Here is a 20,206-nt window from a genome sequence, read left to right as displayed (position 1 = left end):
TTCCTTTGGGGTTCTCCATAAGATGCAGCTAGCAGCAAGGACTTTGACCTAGATAAAGGATGAGGAGGGACTTACCGACCCATTGTTTTAATGCTTTGGTTACATTTAACTTGCACTCTCTCCATCGCTCACTAACTCTCCATCCTCTCTGCAGCTGCTCGCTTGCTTGCATGCGCCTCTCCATCCCCCATCTATCGCAGGCACATTGCCATGACAGCCAATCAGCGCCAAGGTGTCTTGCAATCTTGATTGTGGATTGTACCTAAAAGGCAGTACGTGAACAAAAACTGTAAGAGAATGCCAGGACCCCATAGAAACTTGGGGAAAAGGAGTGTATAAAACTCCCTAATCCTAAAAGGTTTAAGTCCTCGTTCTTTACTTTCTCAGAGAATGACACTTCCCTCTTGGAATGAAGACTGACGTGGTATTTTAAGAGCAGTCACAGGCCCCCTTCCCCTCTGCCGACCATGCGATTCTAGCTTTGTGATTTGCAGCTTGCATTGTGGACGTACAGTCTAGCTAGCTGAACAATCACCTGATCAGCCTTCCCCTCTGCTCAGACGTCATGCAAAGGGAGAGCCCACCACCTCATCAAATGCAGGGGGTCTTGCGATCCTGTGGAGGCTTCCACTGGACTGGGGGGGGGGTTAATTGTTTGCCAATTCCCCCTTAGCCCTGTATCCTCCAGCACCATTTTGGTCCGGAGATTCCACCGCAGATTTTCAGGAAATATAGGGGGTTGCAAGTTGAAGGAAGAATTAGCAAAAGTTCTCATCTTCCTCTCTCCCCGCCCACCCTGCCATACACATCTATTCTTCATTTAACAAAAAAACCCTACAAACCAATGTGTTGTTTTTTTTAAAGTTCCAAAACCATTCCAGGAATTGTAGGGAGAGGTGGGTGGATGATTTCTGAGGTCCTTGGAAGATGAAGGTGGTATATAAATTAAATAAATAAATAGAAAGTCATGAGGACCAGTTCCTCCACAACTTGGCGCCAGTTTTTCAGTGGTACGTTTTGTATTTAGTCAGGAAAGGGCGCTTTCAAACCACTTCCTTCCGCTCTTCAAATGTTGCGTTTGTCTTCATTCTTAGGCTAGTGTCCCTTGCAAGCTATGATTGGGGCTGCCCTTTGTTCTGAGGCTGGCTTCCCCAACCTGGTGCCCCTGAGAAGATGTCAGACTCCCAACAGCCCTAGCCTGCATGGCTAAACATTGGGGATGACAGAGACTGCAGTCCAGCAACTTCAGAAGGGCATCAGCTTGAGGAAGGCTGTTCTGATCTATTCCACCTCCTGGGAAGAAGGACTGCCTTTCCCCCTCCCCATCTTTTATATAGCTATCTCCAGAGCTTAGGGTGGGCTTCATCCCTGAGGAGAAGCCCGTAATTTAGGTGCTGGTTTCCTCTGTAGTCATGTCTATACTGTGAGCCTGCATTGCAGTAGTATTTCTATATTCTTGAATGCTCTTCTTGCTGCAGAGGCCACACCCTTATGCTACAAACCCTTCCCTCTTTCATTGCATGTTTCTTTAGATCAGGGTTTCCCAAACATGGGTCTCCAGCTGTTCTTAGACTACAACTTCCATCATCCCTAGCTAGCAGGACCCGTGTTCAGGGATGCTGGGAACTGCAGTCCAAAAACAACTGGAGACCCAAGTTTGGGAAACCCTGCTTTAGATGTTCAAGATGGTGGATCAGCTTGCTTGAGCCTTAAAGGGTTGCCAGTGACATGGATCAGATAGAACTTCCTTCTCCAGCTGAATGGAGGCAGGGCCATCTGAGAGCTATCGATGGAGAGCCTAAGGAGCCACTCCAGAAAAGGGCTGAAACTCACAGCTGCCCAAATTCCCCAGAGTCTTAAAAACAACTGACTGAGATTAGGCACTAAGCCCTGCTACTGCCATACTTCTTTTTCAGTTCAAACTGTATTCTGGCATGAACTGAGTTTCCTTGGATTCTGGATTCTGGAAGACAGGGTTCCCACTGCCACCAGTTGCCTCCTAAAACATGCTCACTGAAATTATGCGCTCGGTTTACATTGGACAAATGCGAGGCCTTGCTAGCCTGCCCACCATCTCTCATGAGCCGAGCATGTACTCCAGACTGCTTCCCAGAATTCTCAGGGCGATCCGCTTAGCATTATGTTAAATGTAACCCAATCCATTTAGCTCACGGGGTCAAGGAGATGGATTCTGGAAAGGAGCAGGGGAGCAGCATTTTCTTTGAGAAACAGAATACGTCCTTTCATATTTGCCTCTCCCCCTCCTTTCCTTTCCCCTCTAAACCCTCCCAGCCCTCCATATTAGACTGGTAATAGCCAGAGATGTTGGAATAACTGAGGGAGACTTCATTTATGCAACTGCGATCTAGTGCTTCTTCCTTGCACTAGGCAGTCTTCTCCAACCCTGGTGTCCTCTGAATGTTTTGGACCACAATACTGATAAACCTCTGGCTGATGGGTGTTGTAGTCCAAAACATTCAGAGTATTTCGAAGTACCCTTTAGCCAATCGCATGTTGCCTGAGGAAATTCCTTGCCCCTCACCCACCAATAATAAAAATAAAAATAAAATTTTATTTATATCCTGCCCTCCCCAGCCAAGCCGGGCTCAGAGCGACTAACAACCGTAAAATAATACAGCATTCTAAAATCAATTCATTATAAAAATCAAATTAATGGCAACCATTGGGCTAGAGTTCTGTGAGGATTATAAAGGGCAGCTGTGTGATTTTCTCCCCACCCCACTGACCTGCAGTCGTTTGCTCCCCATGCTTGTACCATTGGCTTGTATCTCCCTTCCCTCCTTTTCGTTTGGGGTTGTTGTGCATCCTCACTATGGCCTTGTAAAATTTTGTCTTTCTCCTCTCTGTGCACTAGGCTTAAATGCCTCCTGAGACTCCTTCCTCCCCACCATCACACACACAAACCCCACCCTGCCCCTTCACCACAGTCGCCCGGATGTTTGTGTGCCGCCCCTTCTGGCTTTCTTCCTCCAAGCCACCCCTCCCCTCCTTCCACCGTTCCTGCTATCCTTGGCAAGGACTCCACGGCAGTCCCCAACCCCAACCCGGCGGGCACCGAGGAGTGGAACGGCACCCGCAGAGGAACGTCCAGCTGGCTGCACCCTGGTTCTACTGCTACCATGTCAACCGGCAAGAGAGAGCAGGAAGAAACTCCACGAATCCGCCATTTTGCCCCACCCCTTCCCCTCCTCCAGTGCAGGACTTTGGCAGAACTCCTTGTGACTTCCTCCGTTCTTTCCTGTGTCTTAACGGGGGCCCTCAACGAAGGTCTTCTGCAGTCTGAAGAGGTCCTTGCTGCCCATCTCTCTGCCCTACTCCGCCTCCTGGCTTCCTTCCACCGTCTCCCACCATCCCGCTCCTTGCCTTCTAGCATAACTCAGATTTTTCTGCTTCCCATTTTAGCTCTCCTCCCACCCCGCCTTGCCCTTCTTTCTGCCTCCTTCCCCCTCCTCTTTCCCTTGAAGCCAGAGCAGATGGTGGGGAGGCAGGGTAGACATTGGGATATGTGTGTTTCTCACCCCTAGCTTCAGATGGCAGGGAAAGTTAGGGAGATGGGCGAATTGTACTTTGTGCCAGGGATGAGGAGTGTGTGGCCCTCCTGATGTTGTTGGATTCCCCAGCCTTCATGGCCAGGGGTCAGGGATGATGGGAGTTGTAGTCCAATAACCCCCATCCTTGTTGCGTGCTCTGTTTTCCTTTCCTGTTCATCTGGTCAAGTCTGGGATGCCTAAATGGCATTTGTATGCCTGCTGCCGCCGCCGCAGGTAAAGGCCTTGCAGCCACCTTCTCATAGGGATTGGGCCTGTCCAGATGGAGATGGAAGAAGCTTCAGACTTGTGTCCATTCTCCTTGCTGATGGATCCTCTTAGCCTATTCTTGCAGGGTAAAGAAAGAGAAATGGGGCACATTGTATTGAAAATAAAAATACTGATGGACATGCCAGGGCAAAAGTGTGAGAGGCAGAAGCATGAGATGTGACTTCCTAATGAGGACCTTGTTTTAAATGAGCTGGGCATAGCCCGTCTCCTGTATGGCATGGAGACTTTGGAGGAGGGTAGGCTAGAGGGGCTGCAACTGTCATGGATAGCGTTTTCATGGCCTATTCAGTACTGGCCCCTCTTATTAGACTTTTGGTCTGGACTTCCCCTGCCAGTCTAGCACTACAAGACGCCTGCATTTCAGAAGAAACAGCCTCTCTAGGACTCTGAACTCAGGAACATTTCCTCACACAGTTCCTTTTTTTTTCGCAACAGGAGGGATAATCGCAGACAAGGGTGACTCAACTGCCTCCGCTTCGTTGCCGCTCCTCTTGTTGTGCGGCGGGGGTGGCGAAACGGGACTGCATATTTGCATCTCTTTTATTTATTGTCATGAATGTAAAAGATTTAACCTTGCTGTGGTTTATCACTGGAGATCGCAAGGTCCCAGCCAAATGTCACACACAAACACACACAGACAAAATCCACCCTGAAACCCACACCAAATGGGTGTGTTTGTAGCAATTGTAGCTGCTACTTATTTTAGAAGCCTGGCTAGGCAAGTGGGAGAGAGGGTTGGAACTGCACATCCTTGTATAAAAAGGCCGAGATCTAAGGCTCTTGCATGCAAGACAGTGAGGAGCAGAGGCAGGCAGAAATAGAAGGCCTCGGTTTTAAGGTGACAGTAGGTCGGCCCATTGTGATGGGGCATTGGGGAATATTTTAAGGGATGGGGAAGGGAATTTCTGGTTGGGGCATGGAAGTGTACAGTGGAAGTGTGGGAGAGACGTGCAGTCCTACATGTTTATATGGAAGTGCGTCTCACTGTGCTCATTGGCACTTATTCCCAGGTACATAAGATTTCAGCCTTGGTGGCAGCCATGCGACTGAATACATGAGGGTGTAGCTTTGTAGGGAACTGAGAGAGCCATTTGGGGCGAGGAGGAGGAGAGAGAGAGAGAGAGAGAGTTCCCTTGGGAACTGGGGCGTACAGCGGGACTTGCAGTGTGTTGTCAGAATTTATTTTTTCTTTTTTTAATGAGGTGGGGATTTAAATGTAGACTGTGAAAAAGGGCACGTTGTTGGAGAGAATACCGGAAGGGATTTGTTGAGTAGAAAGCAAAGTCTGGGGAAGTGTTGGAGAGAAGTCCACTTGCATGCAGAGCATTTATTTTTTGGCCCATCATGGAAACCTACATGGCCAGTATCGGTCAGGGCCAAATCCAAATTGGACAGAGCAAGCACGCGCGCACACACACACACACACAACATTCATGCATTTCCACACACTCGGCATATTCACTCACTTCCAGACACTGTCCTGGTTCTGTCTCCCTTCTCCTCCCTCCATCCACCCACTTCCCCTGCCTGCCCTCTTGTAGTCAAACAGGCAGGGCTGAGTTGACAACACAGGAGGACGTTGCTGTCTCCCTGTATCGTCATCCATCTGCGCTTCTTCGCTGAGAATAGGACCCCCTTTCTCAGCGCACAGTGAAGAAGCCAAGCCGGCGAGTGTTGCAGGAAGAGAGCAAGTTCCCTTTTACGTTGCCAGCTCGGTGGGCCTGGTTCCCCCGCTTCTCAGCTGTTTCACACAGACGAGGGTTGTGGGGAGGTGGTTGGTTGAAACCTAACTTCCCTGTGATCTCCCTCCCCCTTGCGCTGCTCAACCAATCCGCAGCGAGCATCTGAGAAGCAGTGGAAATGGGGCTGCGGAGGAGGCGGGGAGTAGGACTTGAGGGGGAAGCCGATTGGCCAAGTGGGAAAGCCTGGCAGGCCATATTTGGCCCACAGGCCGAAGTTCCCCACCCCTGGTGCAGAGGGTCTAGCAATGCCTGAGGGGAAATCTGGGCGCTGGAATTTTCTGGGCTCTGGTTTCGAAGGGAGACAGTTAATTCATCCCTTGCACTGGTGCTGGACGTATAACTCCTTTATGTTTCTGAAGAGGAGCCAGGCGCTTTGATCCTACTCCAAGGCATGCAGGTGTGAGGGAATTTTTCCCTTCAGCTCTCCTACCCATGCATAGCTTTTGTGGCTGTTTTTGATGTGATTTGGTGTTCTTGTGAGTATAGCTGGCTTTAAAAGAAGACGGCGACTAGATAACGTTTATAAATTAGAATTAGGGCTAGGTGTTAGGTAAGACGTATGCACCCTTTTTGCTCCAGCTGCCCATAACCATAGAGTGCTGGAAGTGAATCCTAAGAGTATGCCGTTATTGCCCTGTGCTGTTCTTTCTGAAGCAGCTGGAGCTGCTGCGGGCAGGATGCAGGTCAAGGGAGTGCCTGCCCCAGAAAGGAAGCTCTCGGCTGGCGCTGTGTGGCAGGACAGTCTGAAGGCTCTTGGGCCTAAATGCCTCTTGGGGCTCCTTTTGGGAAGTCCTTTACAGCCACAGCAGACCTTTTTTTGCTTTTTTGCCTGTCTGCTTCTGAAAAGGGGCAGCTTAATGCATGTCTGGGGCATGGCAGCTCTTGCCTCCCCATAAAGGGAGCCGGTAGGGAGAGGTGTAACCAACCCATCCAGAGGCAGCGCAGGCTGCAGTTGCTAAGAACCTATTGATGCTTCTTTTACACATGGTTGTGGTTCTGCCCTGCACCAAGTGGGGAGGTGAAGGATGCTGTGAAGATGCCTCTGGAGCCCGTCCTGGGAAGCTGCTTCCAGGGCCTCCCCTTAGAGCGACGGAGCCTCGATCAGCTCTCTGCCCAGCTCTGCATTTTGCCTTGCACTGGGGCTGTCCACAAGCCTTTAAAAAAATAAATAATAAAAAATAGCACTAGCTGGGGGTGCTAAAAGTGTGTTCTACTTTCTGCCTTTGGCGCATACTTGGTGCTTTCCTTTAATGTTGTGAACTGATTTACCTCCAATTAAAGGCAGAAGGACCTGATCCCCTTCTTCTCCGTGACTCTTTTCACCATGCCACCGCTCTTCTTATTCTTTTAAGAGCATTGCTGTCTCTTTCCTCCGAGGGCAAATCTTTATAGTCTTTCACACGCTGCAAATGCTCTGTTGTGAAAAGCAGGCAGCAAACTGGCCTTAGGTACGCGTGTAAAGTATGAATGAAGCGTGTGTGTGTGTGTGTGTGAGAGAGAGAGAGAGAGAGAGAGAGAGAGAGAGACTGACTGACTGACTATTATGGAGCAAGTGAGTGGAAAGGATTTGCTATTCCCTGTGCAGTAGCCACCGTGTATAAAGTCACTCTGTCAAACAGAAGGGGGAAACAGAAGCTTTAAGAAGACCTGTTGTGGTTTTTTTGTTCAGAATTATTGCTTACCCATACAGTCTGAGGTTCAGTGGGTCTGAGAATCTACACCTCTAAGGGAAAATGCTGCACCAGGCATTTATAGGAATAATAAAATATGAATCGTTGCTGCAGGACAGCAGCATGCGTGCAATTCAGCAGTGGACCTGAATTCATTCCCACTTTCCAACATTATCTTGTCTCTCTCTCTCTCTGCCTCCAAGCTTACCCAGCCTGTCCTTGTAGCTTCCCAGGCATAACTGTACACCAGCACTGCAAGAAAGTAAAAATATTTGGGGAGTATAAAACAAAGCAAAACTGCTCAAATGTTTTCAGCTACCCAAACGCTTTGCCTGCCAAGGGGAAAAAGAATGAGTCTTCCTCCCTTAGGAGCACTGGGATATATTAGTTGCATTTTTAATAATGTTCGTGATGGGAATACAAGGTTGGATCAGCTCATCAGTAAAACATTTCTTGTCTGTTTTTCTAAAAACACAAGGCAGGGTAAAGAAGTAAGATTATATACTTGACCTTAGGTTGATGGTAGGATTCAACCAGGAAAGTTTTTCCTACCACGGAGTTGTATTGATGGGAGAAGCATCATATGTGAGATATCCTATCAAAAACATTAAATTTGGGGGTAGGGGTGTAGAATTTTTTTGCATTTTGTTAGGTGAAATGGCGGGAAAATCTTGGGGGGGTGCAGCCCCCACTGCCACTGCCTAAAGAACAAGCATTCTTGATTTTATTTACTATGTTTATATCTAGCATTCCAGTTAACCAGAGGCTGATAATGTTGACCTTTAAAAGCAGCTAGCATCATAAGGGCATAAGAAGAGCTCGGGTTTGTTTTTGTTTTTAATTAGGTCTAAGGCAAGTAAGTTGCAGTTAACAATTCTTTAGGAATGCAGTTATATAATGTTAGAACAGCACTGAGATTTTGGGCTCATCCAGACTTCCTTTTGTGCTGTGTTTCTAGGCATGGGTCTGTGTTTTAAAACACCGTCTCCATGTGTGTGTCTATATGTGTGTGTTTTGCCCTGGTGCTTTCCCTGCGAATGCATGCTCTTTACCACTGAATCGGAGCAAAAAACAATCCACAGAAAACCTGAATTGCCGTTTGTTCCATTTTGGCGATAAAGAGCGGGTTTTCATGGTAAAAGTGCCAGGGCAAAAACAAAAAATGAACTCTGACCATGCACTTTATAGTGTGGGCCTGGGCCTAGAAAATGTGAGGCAAAAGGTAAGTGTGGATGATCCCTGTGTGACCTTTGCTTAAACATACCTGCGATTGTGGGAAGCTCTGAAGTTCCTGTGCTTCTTTCAATTCTGTCCCTTTACAGATGAATCTCAATTCTTTATTCTCTGCTTAATACATATTCCTGTTTGATGACAACATGTGGCTGGCTTGCCATCCCATGGAAATGGTCCCCTTAGCTCAACTCATAAGGTGACCCATATGGTACCTAGGAGGAAATCTGGAGCATCCTTTCGATTCAGGCCAATGGCATCCTGGTTTCTCAGTGGCCAATCAGATTCCTGTGGGAAACCCACAAGCAGGACCAAGCACAAGGGCACTCTCTCTCCCTCTTTTCCCCCAGCAATTGGTATTCAAAAGGATTACTGCCTCCAGCTGTGGAGGCAGATCATAGCTATTGTGTCTAGTAGCCATTGATAGATTTATCCTCCATGAATTTGTCTAATCATCTTTTGAAGCCACCTGCTGCATGGATACAAATAATATATAATAAACCTGGCCATTTTTTCCATAGCCTCACAGTGTAATCCTACTTCTACTCAGAAGTAAAATGCCATTGACTTCAATGGGACTTGCTCCTAAGTAAGTGAACATAGGATTGCAGCTTTCAGTAGAGTTCCTGTGCATGTTACCTGGGTATAAGCCACTTGAACCCAGTGGACCTCACTTCTGAGTCAAGAGGCATACAACTGTTAGTTCAGTAAAGCAGAGACGAAAATCAACATGCCAACATGAGCTACAATGGCAGCTAGCTCAAACATTGCGGAAGGATTTAATGAAATTATGTGCTTCTAATCCAAGTACTTAAGAGGTTTGCATGTAAAAGCCAGATGGAACTCTTGTGAGCAAAAACAAACAAACACCTGACTTCTCTTGGGCTATAAAGCTGGAAAAGATCAGCTCTTGTGTGTAAATCCTTATATGTGCCGATGAACGGTCCATGCTTCCTATGTCACATGAGAATTGTGCTAGAGTTTCCTTGAGCAGGGTAAAACTGGCGTCAAGACCCTCCAGCCCCCTTCCTTAATGAAATGTTAGCTGTGCCAGCCTATGTAGCATTTTGCTTCTCCTGGTTTTCCCCAGCATCTGATGTATATACATGGGTATTCACAAGGCCAAACACAGCTGCAGAAGACTGAAACCAATTCCAAATAATTAGGACAAAACTGAGCCCCACATGAAATGTTATAAAACTCCAGGAACTTACAAGTAATGGTCATGAAGCATGTTTACAGCAAAAAACAATACCTCATCTTGTACAACCATGGGGCCCATTCACCCTCTCTTGTACAGCTACAATGGAAATGAAAAGAAAGATTCGTTTGCTGTGGCATAGCTGGTCAAGAAACTGGTTGCATCTTTCCTGAGCTTCCTTTGCCCTCTCTATAGCAGCAGCCTTCCCCTTCTGAAACAATTGGAGGGAGTGCCTGGGAGTTACTGGGTGAATGGCTGTGGGCAATAAAGCCAGTGGGAGTGTCTGAATTTGTGGGAATATTCCACAGAGAGTTTGGAATCCAGTTTATAGGACTGGACCAACCTAACAGATCTATTTAGCTGAAAAGTACATGGGTGGGGGGTTGGTAGATCACTGCCTTCTGAAGGTAAGGATCTGACCAAGATAACTGGTTTTTCACAACTCCAGCACCTACTCCCATTTGTTTCCAGACCTTCCAACATCTATCCAAACTATAGCCTGCTGCTGTGTGTGTTAATACTCACAAAAAAGTTCCCATGAGTGGTATCAAGTCCTGACTCAGCCCACAAACACATCCTTTGGCATTTATAGGTGTTGTCTCCACAACACTAAGTTACATAGTTGGTGAAGGCCTCAACGAAAGATCCAGCTTCCCAGAGAATCTGCAGTGCAGCCTAGCAGGTGTCCATAGCCAGGAAGAAACATTCTGTGGCATAAACTCTGCTGTAGAGCCTCCCTATAACCTACAGCAGGGTTGTAAAATGTGTGGCCCTCAAAATGCTGTTTGAGTCAACTCCCATCAGTCCCAGCCAGCATGGCCAGGGATGGTGTTCAGAAGCATCTGAAGATTCCCATCCCTGAGCTAGGGCATCTTCACACATCTCTTCCATGCCATATCTGCAGCAGAACTTAAGCTGCGGGTTGCCAAACTTTTTGGGTCATTGGACATGTTTGGTAATTTGAGAAAGTGCTGCGAGAACCAATTTCTTTTATTTTATTTGTTAAATTTGTATACTTCATCCGAAGATCTCAGGACGGTTCACGGCATAAAAATGCAAAAATAAAAACACATAACAAAAATGAGATTCCGCAAAATGGCTGCCATGCATTTGTAACAAGACACAAAATGGTGGTTGCGGCATAACATAAAATGGCTGCCACACGTGAAGAGCCAAGACAGGTACACCAAATTTTGCAAGCATCTTCCCCCTCACCATCAATAGGAAAAGGGCACCTGCATCAGCCAATACTTGATAACAGACGTTTTTTGCACCTCTCCTGTGTTTAGAACGGAAGGGGGGGTTCATGTCCAATCCTGTAACATAGTCATGTTTAAGGGGGCACATTCATTGTAGGAGAGGAAGCAGTCCAAACAAGAACTGAGCAGGAACAGTGCATTGTGGATTTTTGAGGGGATATTTACTGGGCCTTTTGCAGATGCCACATGATGCCCTGCTGCCCGTGGGTGCTGTGTTGGCAACCCCTGTCTTAGGGCAACTGCAACCTATTTCTGCACATCTTGGGTCAGTATTCTTAAATTACGTCGGGGCCCTAGGTAAGGTAAAGGGACCCCTGACCATTAGGTTCAGTCGTGGCAGACTCTGGGGTTGCAACGCTCATCTTGCTTTATTGGCCAAGGGAGCCGGCGTGCAGCTTCCAGGTCATGTGGCCAGCATGACTAAGCCGCTTCTGGCGAACCAGAGCAGCGCACGGAAATGCCGTTTACCTTCCCGCCAGAGCGGTACCTATTTACCTACTTGCACTTTGACGTGCTTTCGAACTGCTAGGTCGGCAGGAGCAGGGACCGAGCAACGGGAGCTCACACCGTCGCAGGGATTTGAACCACCAACCATCTGATTGGCAAGTCCTAGGCTCTGTGGTTTAAGCCACAGCACCACCTATGTCCCTACGTCGGGGCCCTAAGTTGCAGCAATACAGTGGTTTGACCAGATTGTGTAACGGCCACTTCCTACATGAGAGCCCCCTCTCCTTGAATCACCTCTCCTCGAGCCCTGACAGGTGCCCATCACTGTGAAGATTCTGCGCCAGGCGGCTCAGAGCTGCCTTTGTAATTTCCCACTGGCCCCTTATGCGGTGCTGTCAGGGACCTGGTGAAAAGTGTAAACGACTCCCAAGTCGCTCATTTCAGGTGGCAACATTGCCACCACTGAGGAAGCAGTCGGTGGTCCTTCTGTGTTTGCAGATGTTACAGACACAAAGCAGGGCCAGGGAGGGAGGGTTGTAAGTGGGAGTCATGGAACTGAAAAGGCCATTAGGAATTTTCACTTGCTGTTCACCTGAAATCCACTTTTCACCCCCCGTTACAGTCCTGCCCTCTGGGCAACAGAGAACAAGCCTGCTCCATCTTTTGCATGACATACCTTCACATGTTTGGAGACAGCTATCATGTCACTCCTGAACTGTCTCTCCTCTAGGCTAAACATAGAAAGCTCTTAGTACCATTTCCCATAGGCTTTGTTCCCAGAGCTGCGGATTGTGAGCTTTTGGGGGGGGGTAGCGGGGAAGAGCTGCAATTCTTCCCTCCCTCCCCCACCAAACAAACTTGATATTTAGGCTCTTGCATTAAAATGAGGCTAGAATGCTGCCCCCTCCCCAACCTCCTTCATTAAGAGATATAATTAATTCTGCTTTCATACAAGGCAGCTGGCAAACAATGGACATATTTTCTAGTTACCACTATATGCAGGCAAATCAAGGACACAAACGCATGAAAATCATGACCATTACAAGGGTTAATTTGGGATAAAGAAATTAGGTTCGGAATAGGGACTATTAAGAGGCAGGAAACCTTTGGAAATATATATATATATATCCATGACTAATAGATCTAGATCTGTGGTTCTCAAACTTTTTTATCGGGGGTACACATTCAGAATAAAAAAAATGCTTGTGCCACACCATTGATAAATAATTGAAACAGAAACAACAACTAGCAGTGCTTGACTTTGAAAAAAATGTCTATCCATATTCTGCAAACTAAGCAAATAAATAAAATGATACTATACTGTACTACACTATACTAGGCTGAAATGTTCAAATGTTTCTTCGTCCTTGAATCTTCCAGCCACATGGCCACACCAGTGATCTAGATCAAGGCTATTCATATCATGCAGCTTCTTGCTGAACAGGGTATCTGGTTTGAAGTTTGGATTCCAGTGAGTCACAAACTTTCACCAAAGAGAAAAGTAAACTTGACTCACACAGGAGTGAAAAATGTAGAGATGTTTGCCTGGATCTTTGCATGCAGCAAGTATGACTTGGTGGTGTCATTTTTGACAGTGCCGATTGCCCATAGGGTAAAAGGACAGTCTCTTGCTCCGCCCCCCCCCATGGTAATAAATCACAGTGTCCTGCCTCACGGAAACATTTGGCTAGCCTTAGTGGAAAACAGACTAGATAGACCGTTAGTGTGCTCCAGCATGCCTCTTCTGATAGTCTTCCTTCAGGGTGCAACACATACCTATTTCCTGCATGACAACCTCTTCAAGAACGTGGCTTCATAGTTCTAGCTGCATAGGAGGAGAACTGTCGCTTCTGAGCATGTGACAATCTAAACTTTACTGTACTCCCTCCAATGTCTTTGAAATCCTCTCTCTGTGTATGTGTGTGTTCCTTTTTCTACATGTGTGTGTGTTCTGAGTGACCAACTTTCCTGGCACAAAGTGCTCACATTAGAGATGTGGTCTATATGGTGATTGTGTGTGTGTGTAATACCGTGTTTTAATAGTAATGTTGTGTTTTAATTGTAACCTGCCCTGGGACACGTTAGGCTGAAGGGCAGGTAGTAAATTGTAACAGCCGTAACAACAATTCTGTTTTGAGTAACATACCATTCCAGAATAAGGCCTTCTAGGTAACATTTTTTTTTGGTGACAGTTCCCATCATTGAATCTGTTTTGCATGAGAGAAATTGAGAGCAGCGGTGGGCATAATTTCTTGCTCACACAGTGGATATGCATAGCTGTGAGGACTTAGTGATGCTGCGATAGCTGGGTGGTCACGGCAAACAATGCCCATGTTAATTTTTGCAACTCAGCCATAACTTCAATAAATGTCTCTCACTCACGCACAAGACACACTGCTTTTCCGTTTGTTCCCAGGCCTATATGTGGGCCAGGCCCATTGTTTGTGTTTATCTAGGCGTGGATTCATGGCAGCGAGAGCATATGCCAGCCTCTCTTGTGTGCAAATGATGCATTCGTCTGTTGAGAAGAAGGAACGCTCTTAAAAAGACTGTGTTCTTCAGTATGCAAGTGAAGTTCAGTTTTACACACCCAGCTTTTTTGGGACTGTGCTATATCAGGTTGCTAGTGGGGAAATCAATTTATCCCACAGAGGATAAAAACATAGAATAGGATGTGAAAGGAAAGAACAGGCCAAATCTTTTACTGGTTTTCTCCCCTTTCACGGGGAAGTGTTCACATGTGCAGCCCCCAATTGCAACCTGAAGTTGGTACACTCCAAGAAAACCACTACCACGCTTTTCTTCAAATCAGAGATGGGAAACGTGTGGCCCTGTTATTCCTGTCACCCCTGATTATGGTCTATGCTGGCTGGAGCTGATTGGAATTAGAGTGCATGGGTGCCCCAGCACTGCTTTAGAATGTACCTTGGTTCTCGAACTTAATCCGTTCTGGAAGTCTGTTCGACTCCCGAAACCATTCAAGAAACAAGGTGCGGCTTCCGATTGGCTGCAGGAGCTTCCTACACTCAAGCAGAAGCCATGTCGGACGTTTGGCTTCTGAAAAATGTTCAAAAACCGGAACACTTAATTCTGGATTTTCGGCATTCCAGAGACGATTTGTTCATCAACTAAGCCATTCAAGAACCAAGCTTCCACTGTATATAATACCTCCAAATCTGATGTGCATTTACATAGGCTTGTTTTGGTGTAGGCCACCAGCCCATTTAATACATGCAGTTATTGTTGCCGGACAGGAAAAGGGAGAGATCCTCTACCTCCATACTAACAGGTTGCTGTTAAGTTCTGACTCCAAATCACATGGAGCCATTTCCTTCTGCTCTCTGGACGACTCACTGTTCACATGCCATCTCACCAATCATTGCCATTTGTTGTCTTCCTGTCCAGGATGGCACTGGTGCCCTTCGACGCAGCGGTTCTCTAGGGAAGATTCGGGATGTGATCAGGAGAAGCAGTGAAATGCTGGTCAAGAAACTGCAGGGGAATGGCCCGCTGGAGCCAAGGAACACCAAGTAAGAGGCTTACATATTTGTTTGCTTAAAGCATTTGTACTGTGCCCTTTTTGGTAAAAGGCTCTCAGAGCAGGTACCGTATTTTTCGCTCGATAACACGCACCTGACCATAACACGCACATAGTTTTTAGAGGAGGAAAACAAGAAAAAAAAATCTGAATGAAACAGTGGATGTATCATTTTTGTGCTTCATGCTGCGGCCACAGACATGTGATTTGACGGTGAGTTTGGGGTAGCCCAATGCAAAGATCCTGAGGATCCATGTGGATCCATGCTTTGTAACCAAGTTTTTGCACCATTGCAGCCCCAGGCAACAGTGGGTGCGTGATTTTTTTGGTGCAGGCTGTAGCCATGGACATGCTATGTGATCTGATGGTGAATTTGGGGTGACCCAATGCAAAGATCCTGAGGATCCATGTGGATCCATGCTTTGTAACCACGTTTTTGTACCATTGCAGCCCCAGGCAACAGTGGGTGCGTGATTTTTTTGGTGCAGGCTGTAGCCATGGACATGCTATGTGATCTGATGGTGAATTTGGGGTGACCCAATGCAAAGATCCTGAGGATCCATGTGGATCCGTGCTTTGTAACCACGTTTTTGCACCATTGCAGCCCCAGGCAACAGTGGGTGCGTGATTTTTTTGGTGCAGGCTGTAGCCATGGACATGCTATGTGATCTGATGGTGAATTTGGGGTGACCCAATGCAAAGATCCTGAGGATCCATGTGGATCCATGCTTTGTAACCACGTTTTTGTACCATTGCAGCCCCACGCAACAGTGGGTGCGTGATTTTTTTGGTGCAGGCTGTAGCCATGGACATGCTATGTGATCTGATGGTGAATTTGGGGTGACCCAATGCAAAGATCCTGAGGATCCATGTGGATCCGTGCTTTGTAACCACGTTTTTGCACCACTGCAGCCCTGTTTTTGCATCAGATCATTGCTATGTGATCTGATGGTGAATTTGGGGTGACTCAATGCAAAGATCCTGAGGATCCATGTGGATCCGTGATTGGAACCACGTTTTAAGTAGGGAGGGAAGGAAAAACATAGAAGCGACAAGGAGAGGGGTGTGCAGAGAAGCAGCTGGCTAAGAATGCAGGAGAGGGGTTTTACCGGAGGGAGGAAAGGAAGGCAAAAGTCCCCCCCCCCACAAGCCAGCCAGCTCTCTCTCTCTCTCTCTCTCTCTCCCCCCCCCCCCAACCTGCATGTTGCCTTCGAGTCCCAGACGCACGGAGAGGAATTAGAAGGAAGGACGTTCTGCTTGCCTGGAGGGGAGGGGTTTTCTCTGCTCTTTGTTCCGTTTGAGCAAACACAGTAAGGAAACAGAAGCGGGTGGGCAGTAAGACCCTGAGGCAGAATGCAGGAAAGCAGCAGCTTCCTCCTTTCAAGGCTTCCCTTCTCCGGACGATTTGATATTTGCCTGATTTTTGCCTTCACTCGCGCTTGTCAGCTCCAGGGACCACACATTCGCTCAATAACACGCACAGACATTTCCCCTTACTTTTTAGGAGAAAAAATCTGCGTGTAATAGAGGGAAAAATACGGTAACAAAAATCCGCGGTAAGATAAACTTGCTGTGGCTGTTGCATCTAGCTAGCTGCCGTCTCTAGACCCGCTCCCTGCTTTCTTAAAGACTGCAGAACCTTAACTTTTTTTAAAAATTGGCTGTATCATAGTTTGCTGATTAGGATTGAATGGTAAACTATGGATTGCCTCAGGAGAGGAGAGGGAGAATCACTGGGCATGAGGAGGGAGCATGCAAGGCTGAGACTTTGGTTTTTTTAAAAAAAAAAAATTATTGAGATTTTACAAAAACATAGGTTTAGAAAATACAAAGAAAAACATAGTAAAAGAAAAAGGTAAAAAGATTAAAAAAATCAAAAGCATCATAAAAAAGAAAAAATAAGAATAAAAATACAAAGTACAAAAAAGACAGATAAATAAAAAAAGAATTAAAAACAAATCCATTTTTTATAACTTTATGTTCGTTAGCTTGTTTCCTTGACCTCCTCACACCTCCCCTTTTTGTATTCCCAATTAAAGTAATCAAGTCAGCAAATCCTTACCCTCTTTCATTTGTCTTAACTCTATATCTTAGCATATTGTACCTCTATATTTTCATCCTTTATCAATTCATTTTTGCATATTCTCGTAACTTTGTTACTAATGCCACTTTGTTACTAATGCCAGTCATTTCCGCTAATTCCATATAGTCCATCACCTTCATCTGCCACTCTTCCAGGGTGGGTAAATCTTGTGTCTTCCAATACTTTGCAATAAGTATTCTTGCTGCTGTTGTTGCATACATAAAGAAAGTTCTATCCTTCTTTGGCACCAATTGGCCGGCTATGCCCAGGAGAAAGGCCTCTGGTTTCTTCAGGAAGGTATATTTAAATACCTTTTTCATTTCATTATAGATCATCTCCCAGAAAGCCTTAATCTTTGGGCACGTCCACCAAAGGTGAAAGAATGTACCTTCATTTTCTTTACATTTCCAGCATTTGTTATCGGGCAGATGATATATTTTTGCAAGCTTGACTGGGGTCATGTACCACCTGTATATCATTTTCATAATATTCTCTCTTAAGGCATTACATGCCGTAAATTTCATACCGGTGGTCCACAACTGTTCCCAGTCAGCAAACATAATGTTATGACCAATATCTTGTGCCCATTTAATCATAGCAGATTTAACCGTTTCATCCTGCGTATTCCATTTCAACAGCAAGTTATACATTCTTGAAAACATCTTAGTTTTGGGATCTAACAATTCTGTTTCCAATTTTGATTTTTCCACCAGGAAGCCAATTTTTTTGTCCAAATTATAGGCTTCTCTTATTTGATAATAATGAAGCCAGTCTCGCACTTTATCTTTTAATTTCTCAAAACTCTGCAGTTTCAGTTTATCTCCTTCTTGTTCCAAAATTTCCCAATATTTCGGCCATTTGGCCTCCATATTGAGCTTTTTCTGAGCCTTCGCTTCCATTGGTGACAACCACCTTGCGGTTTTATTTTCCAGTAAGTCTTTGTATCTTATCCAGACATTAAACAGTGCTTTCCTGACAATATGGTTTTTAAATGCTTTATGAGCTTTAACCTTGTCGTACCACAAATATGCATGCCACCCAAAAACGTTGTCAAAACCTTCTAAGTCCAAAATGTCCGTGTCCTCAAGAAGCAGCCAGTCCTTCAACCAGCAGAATGCTGCTGATTCATAGTAAAGTTTAAGGTCTCGCAGGGCAAATCCGCCTCTTTCCTTTGCATCAGTTAGTATTTTAAATTTTATTCTGGGCTTCTTGCCCTGCCAGACAAATCTAGAAATATCTCTCTGCCACTTCTTGAAACAGTCCATCCTATCCAAAATTTGCAATGATTGAAATAAAAATAACATTTTTGGCAATACATTCATCTTTATAGCTGCAATTCGACCCAATAAGGAAAGCTTCAAATTTGACTATATTTCTAAGTCTTTTTTCACTTCTGTCCAACATTTCTCATAGTTATCTTTAAATAGGTTTAAGTTCTTGGAAGTCATATTAACCCCCAAATATTTTACTTTCTTAGCTAATGTTAAACCAGTCTCCTTCTGAAACCTCTCTTTCTCAATCGGTGTTAAATTTTTCTCAAGTACTTTAGTTTTTAACTTGTTCAATTTAAATCCTGCCACCTGACCAAATTCTTTAATCAGTTCTAGTACTCTTTTCGTACTAGATTCTGGCTCCTGTAACGTCAAAACTAGGTCATCTGCAAAAGCTTTCAGTTTGTATTGTTTGGCTCCGACCTGAATACCTTTAATCAGACGATCCCTTCTAATCATATTTAACAAAACCTCCAGGACCGAAATAAAAAGCAATGGGGAAATTGGGCAGCCTTGTCGTGTCCCTTTCTCTATCTTAAATTCCTCTGTCATCAGATTATTAACTATTAATTTAGCCTTTTGTTCTGAGTAAATTGCACTTATACCATTTTCAAACCCTTGACCAACCCCCATCTCCTGAAGATTTTTCTTCATAAAATTCCAAGAAATATTGTCAAAGGCTTTCTCCGCATCTATGAAAATTAAAACTGCTTTGGTATTGATGTTCACTTGCAACTTCTCCAAAATGTTAATTATATTCCTCGTGTTGTCAGACAAGTGTCTACCAGGGAAAAAGCCGGCTTGGTCCTTATGTATCTCTTCCACTAATACTTTTTTTAATCTATTAGCAAAAATGTCAGCAAAAATTTTGTAATCCACATTAAGCAGGGATATGGGGCGGTAGTTCTTAAGTTGTGTCTTCTCAGACTCCGTTTTCGGTATAAGTGTAATGTGGGCTTCCTTCCACGACTCTGGCGCTTTTCCCCCCTCCAAAATTTCATTACAGACCTCCTTCAGTGGCTGAATTAGCCAATCTTTCAAAGCTCTATAGTATTTTGAGGTTAGACCATCCGGCCCTGGAGATTTACCCAACTGCATATTCTGAATGGCACCTTCTACCTCCTGTTCTGTAATTTTGTGGTTCAACATTGTCTTGTTTTCTTGAGAGATTTTTTGTAATCCATTTATTTTTAAAAATTTATCTATATCAAACTCTTTCTGTGGCCCTTGTGTATACAACTGTTTAAAATACCTCTGGAAGCATTTTCTAATTTCCACTGGATTCTGAATGTTCTTTCCTTCCACTTCCAAATTAGTAATAGTATTAAGCTTTTGTCTTTTTTTCATTTGCCAAGCTAGCAATTTTCCACGTTTATTAGCCGATTCAAATGTCCTTTGTCTCATTTGTTTGATTTTCCATTCAATTTCCTGATTCATCATCTTCATGTATTGCACTTGATATAACTTTATGTCTCTCAGAATCTCTTGTGACTTTGGTTTCGCTCTTAGTTTCTTCTCACCCTCTTTTATTTTTTCCAAAATTTTGTCTTTTTTCTCATTTTGGGCTCTCTATTGCATTCTGTTGAATCAGAAACCCCCTCATAACTGCTTTACTTGCGTCCCAGATTATTCTTTTTTCAGTATTAGTGTTCAAGTTTATCTCAAAGTAGTCTCTCAAGGTTTTTTGGGCCTTCTTAATAACCTCTTGATCTCTAAACAAGGTGTCATTCATCCTCCATCTGAAGGAACCGGTTGGTGTTAGTTTCATCTCCATTTTCACAGCATTATGGTCGGAGCAAGTTTTTGGGCAAATTTCCACTTTTCGAGTCTTAGGTGCCAGTCCTCTAGTTATCCATATTTGGTCAATTCTTGTCCATGTCATTTTGGCTTCAGAAAAGAATGTTCCCTCTCTTCCTAAGGGGTTCT

The 20,206-nt window shown here is 45.1% G+C and overlaps 1 protein-coding gene across 8 annotated transcripts in view; it reads left to right on the top strand.

Annotated features, from left to right (window-relative positions):
• KLC4 (kinesin light chain 4) overlaps window positions 1-20,206 on the top strand; it is a 71,478-nt gene that overhangs the window by 43,145 nt on the left and 8,127 nt on the right. For 6 of the 8 annotated variants that reach the window (XM_053383414.1, XM_053383416.1, XM_053383415.1 and 3 more), the window contains one exon: window positions 14,794-14,918. In XM_053383414.1, coding sequence (XP_053239389.1) covers window positions 14,794-14,918 — 125 coding nt within the window. Of the gene's footprint in view, window positions 1-2,875; window positions 6,877-14,793; window positions 14,919-20,206 lie in introns of those variants that run through there. The other 2 variants (XM_053383418.1, XM_053383417.1) reach the window with 1 other exon arrangement.

Source organism: Podarcis raffonei, chromosome 3 (genome assembly GCF_027172205.1).
Source record: "Podarcis raffonei isolate rPodRaf1 chromosome 3, rPodRaf1.pri, whole genome shotgun sequence".
NCBI classification, from domain to species: domain Eukaryota; kingdom Metazoa; phylum Chordata; class Lepidosauria; order Squamata; family Lacertidae; genus Podarcis; species Podarcis raffonei.
Note: the sequence above shows the minus strand (reverse complement) of the source record. Positions and strands in the feature narration are given on the sequence as shown.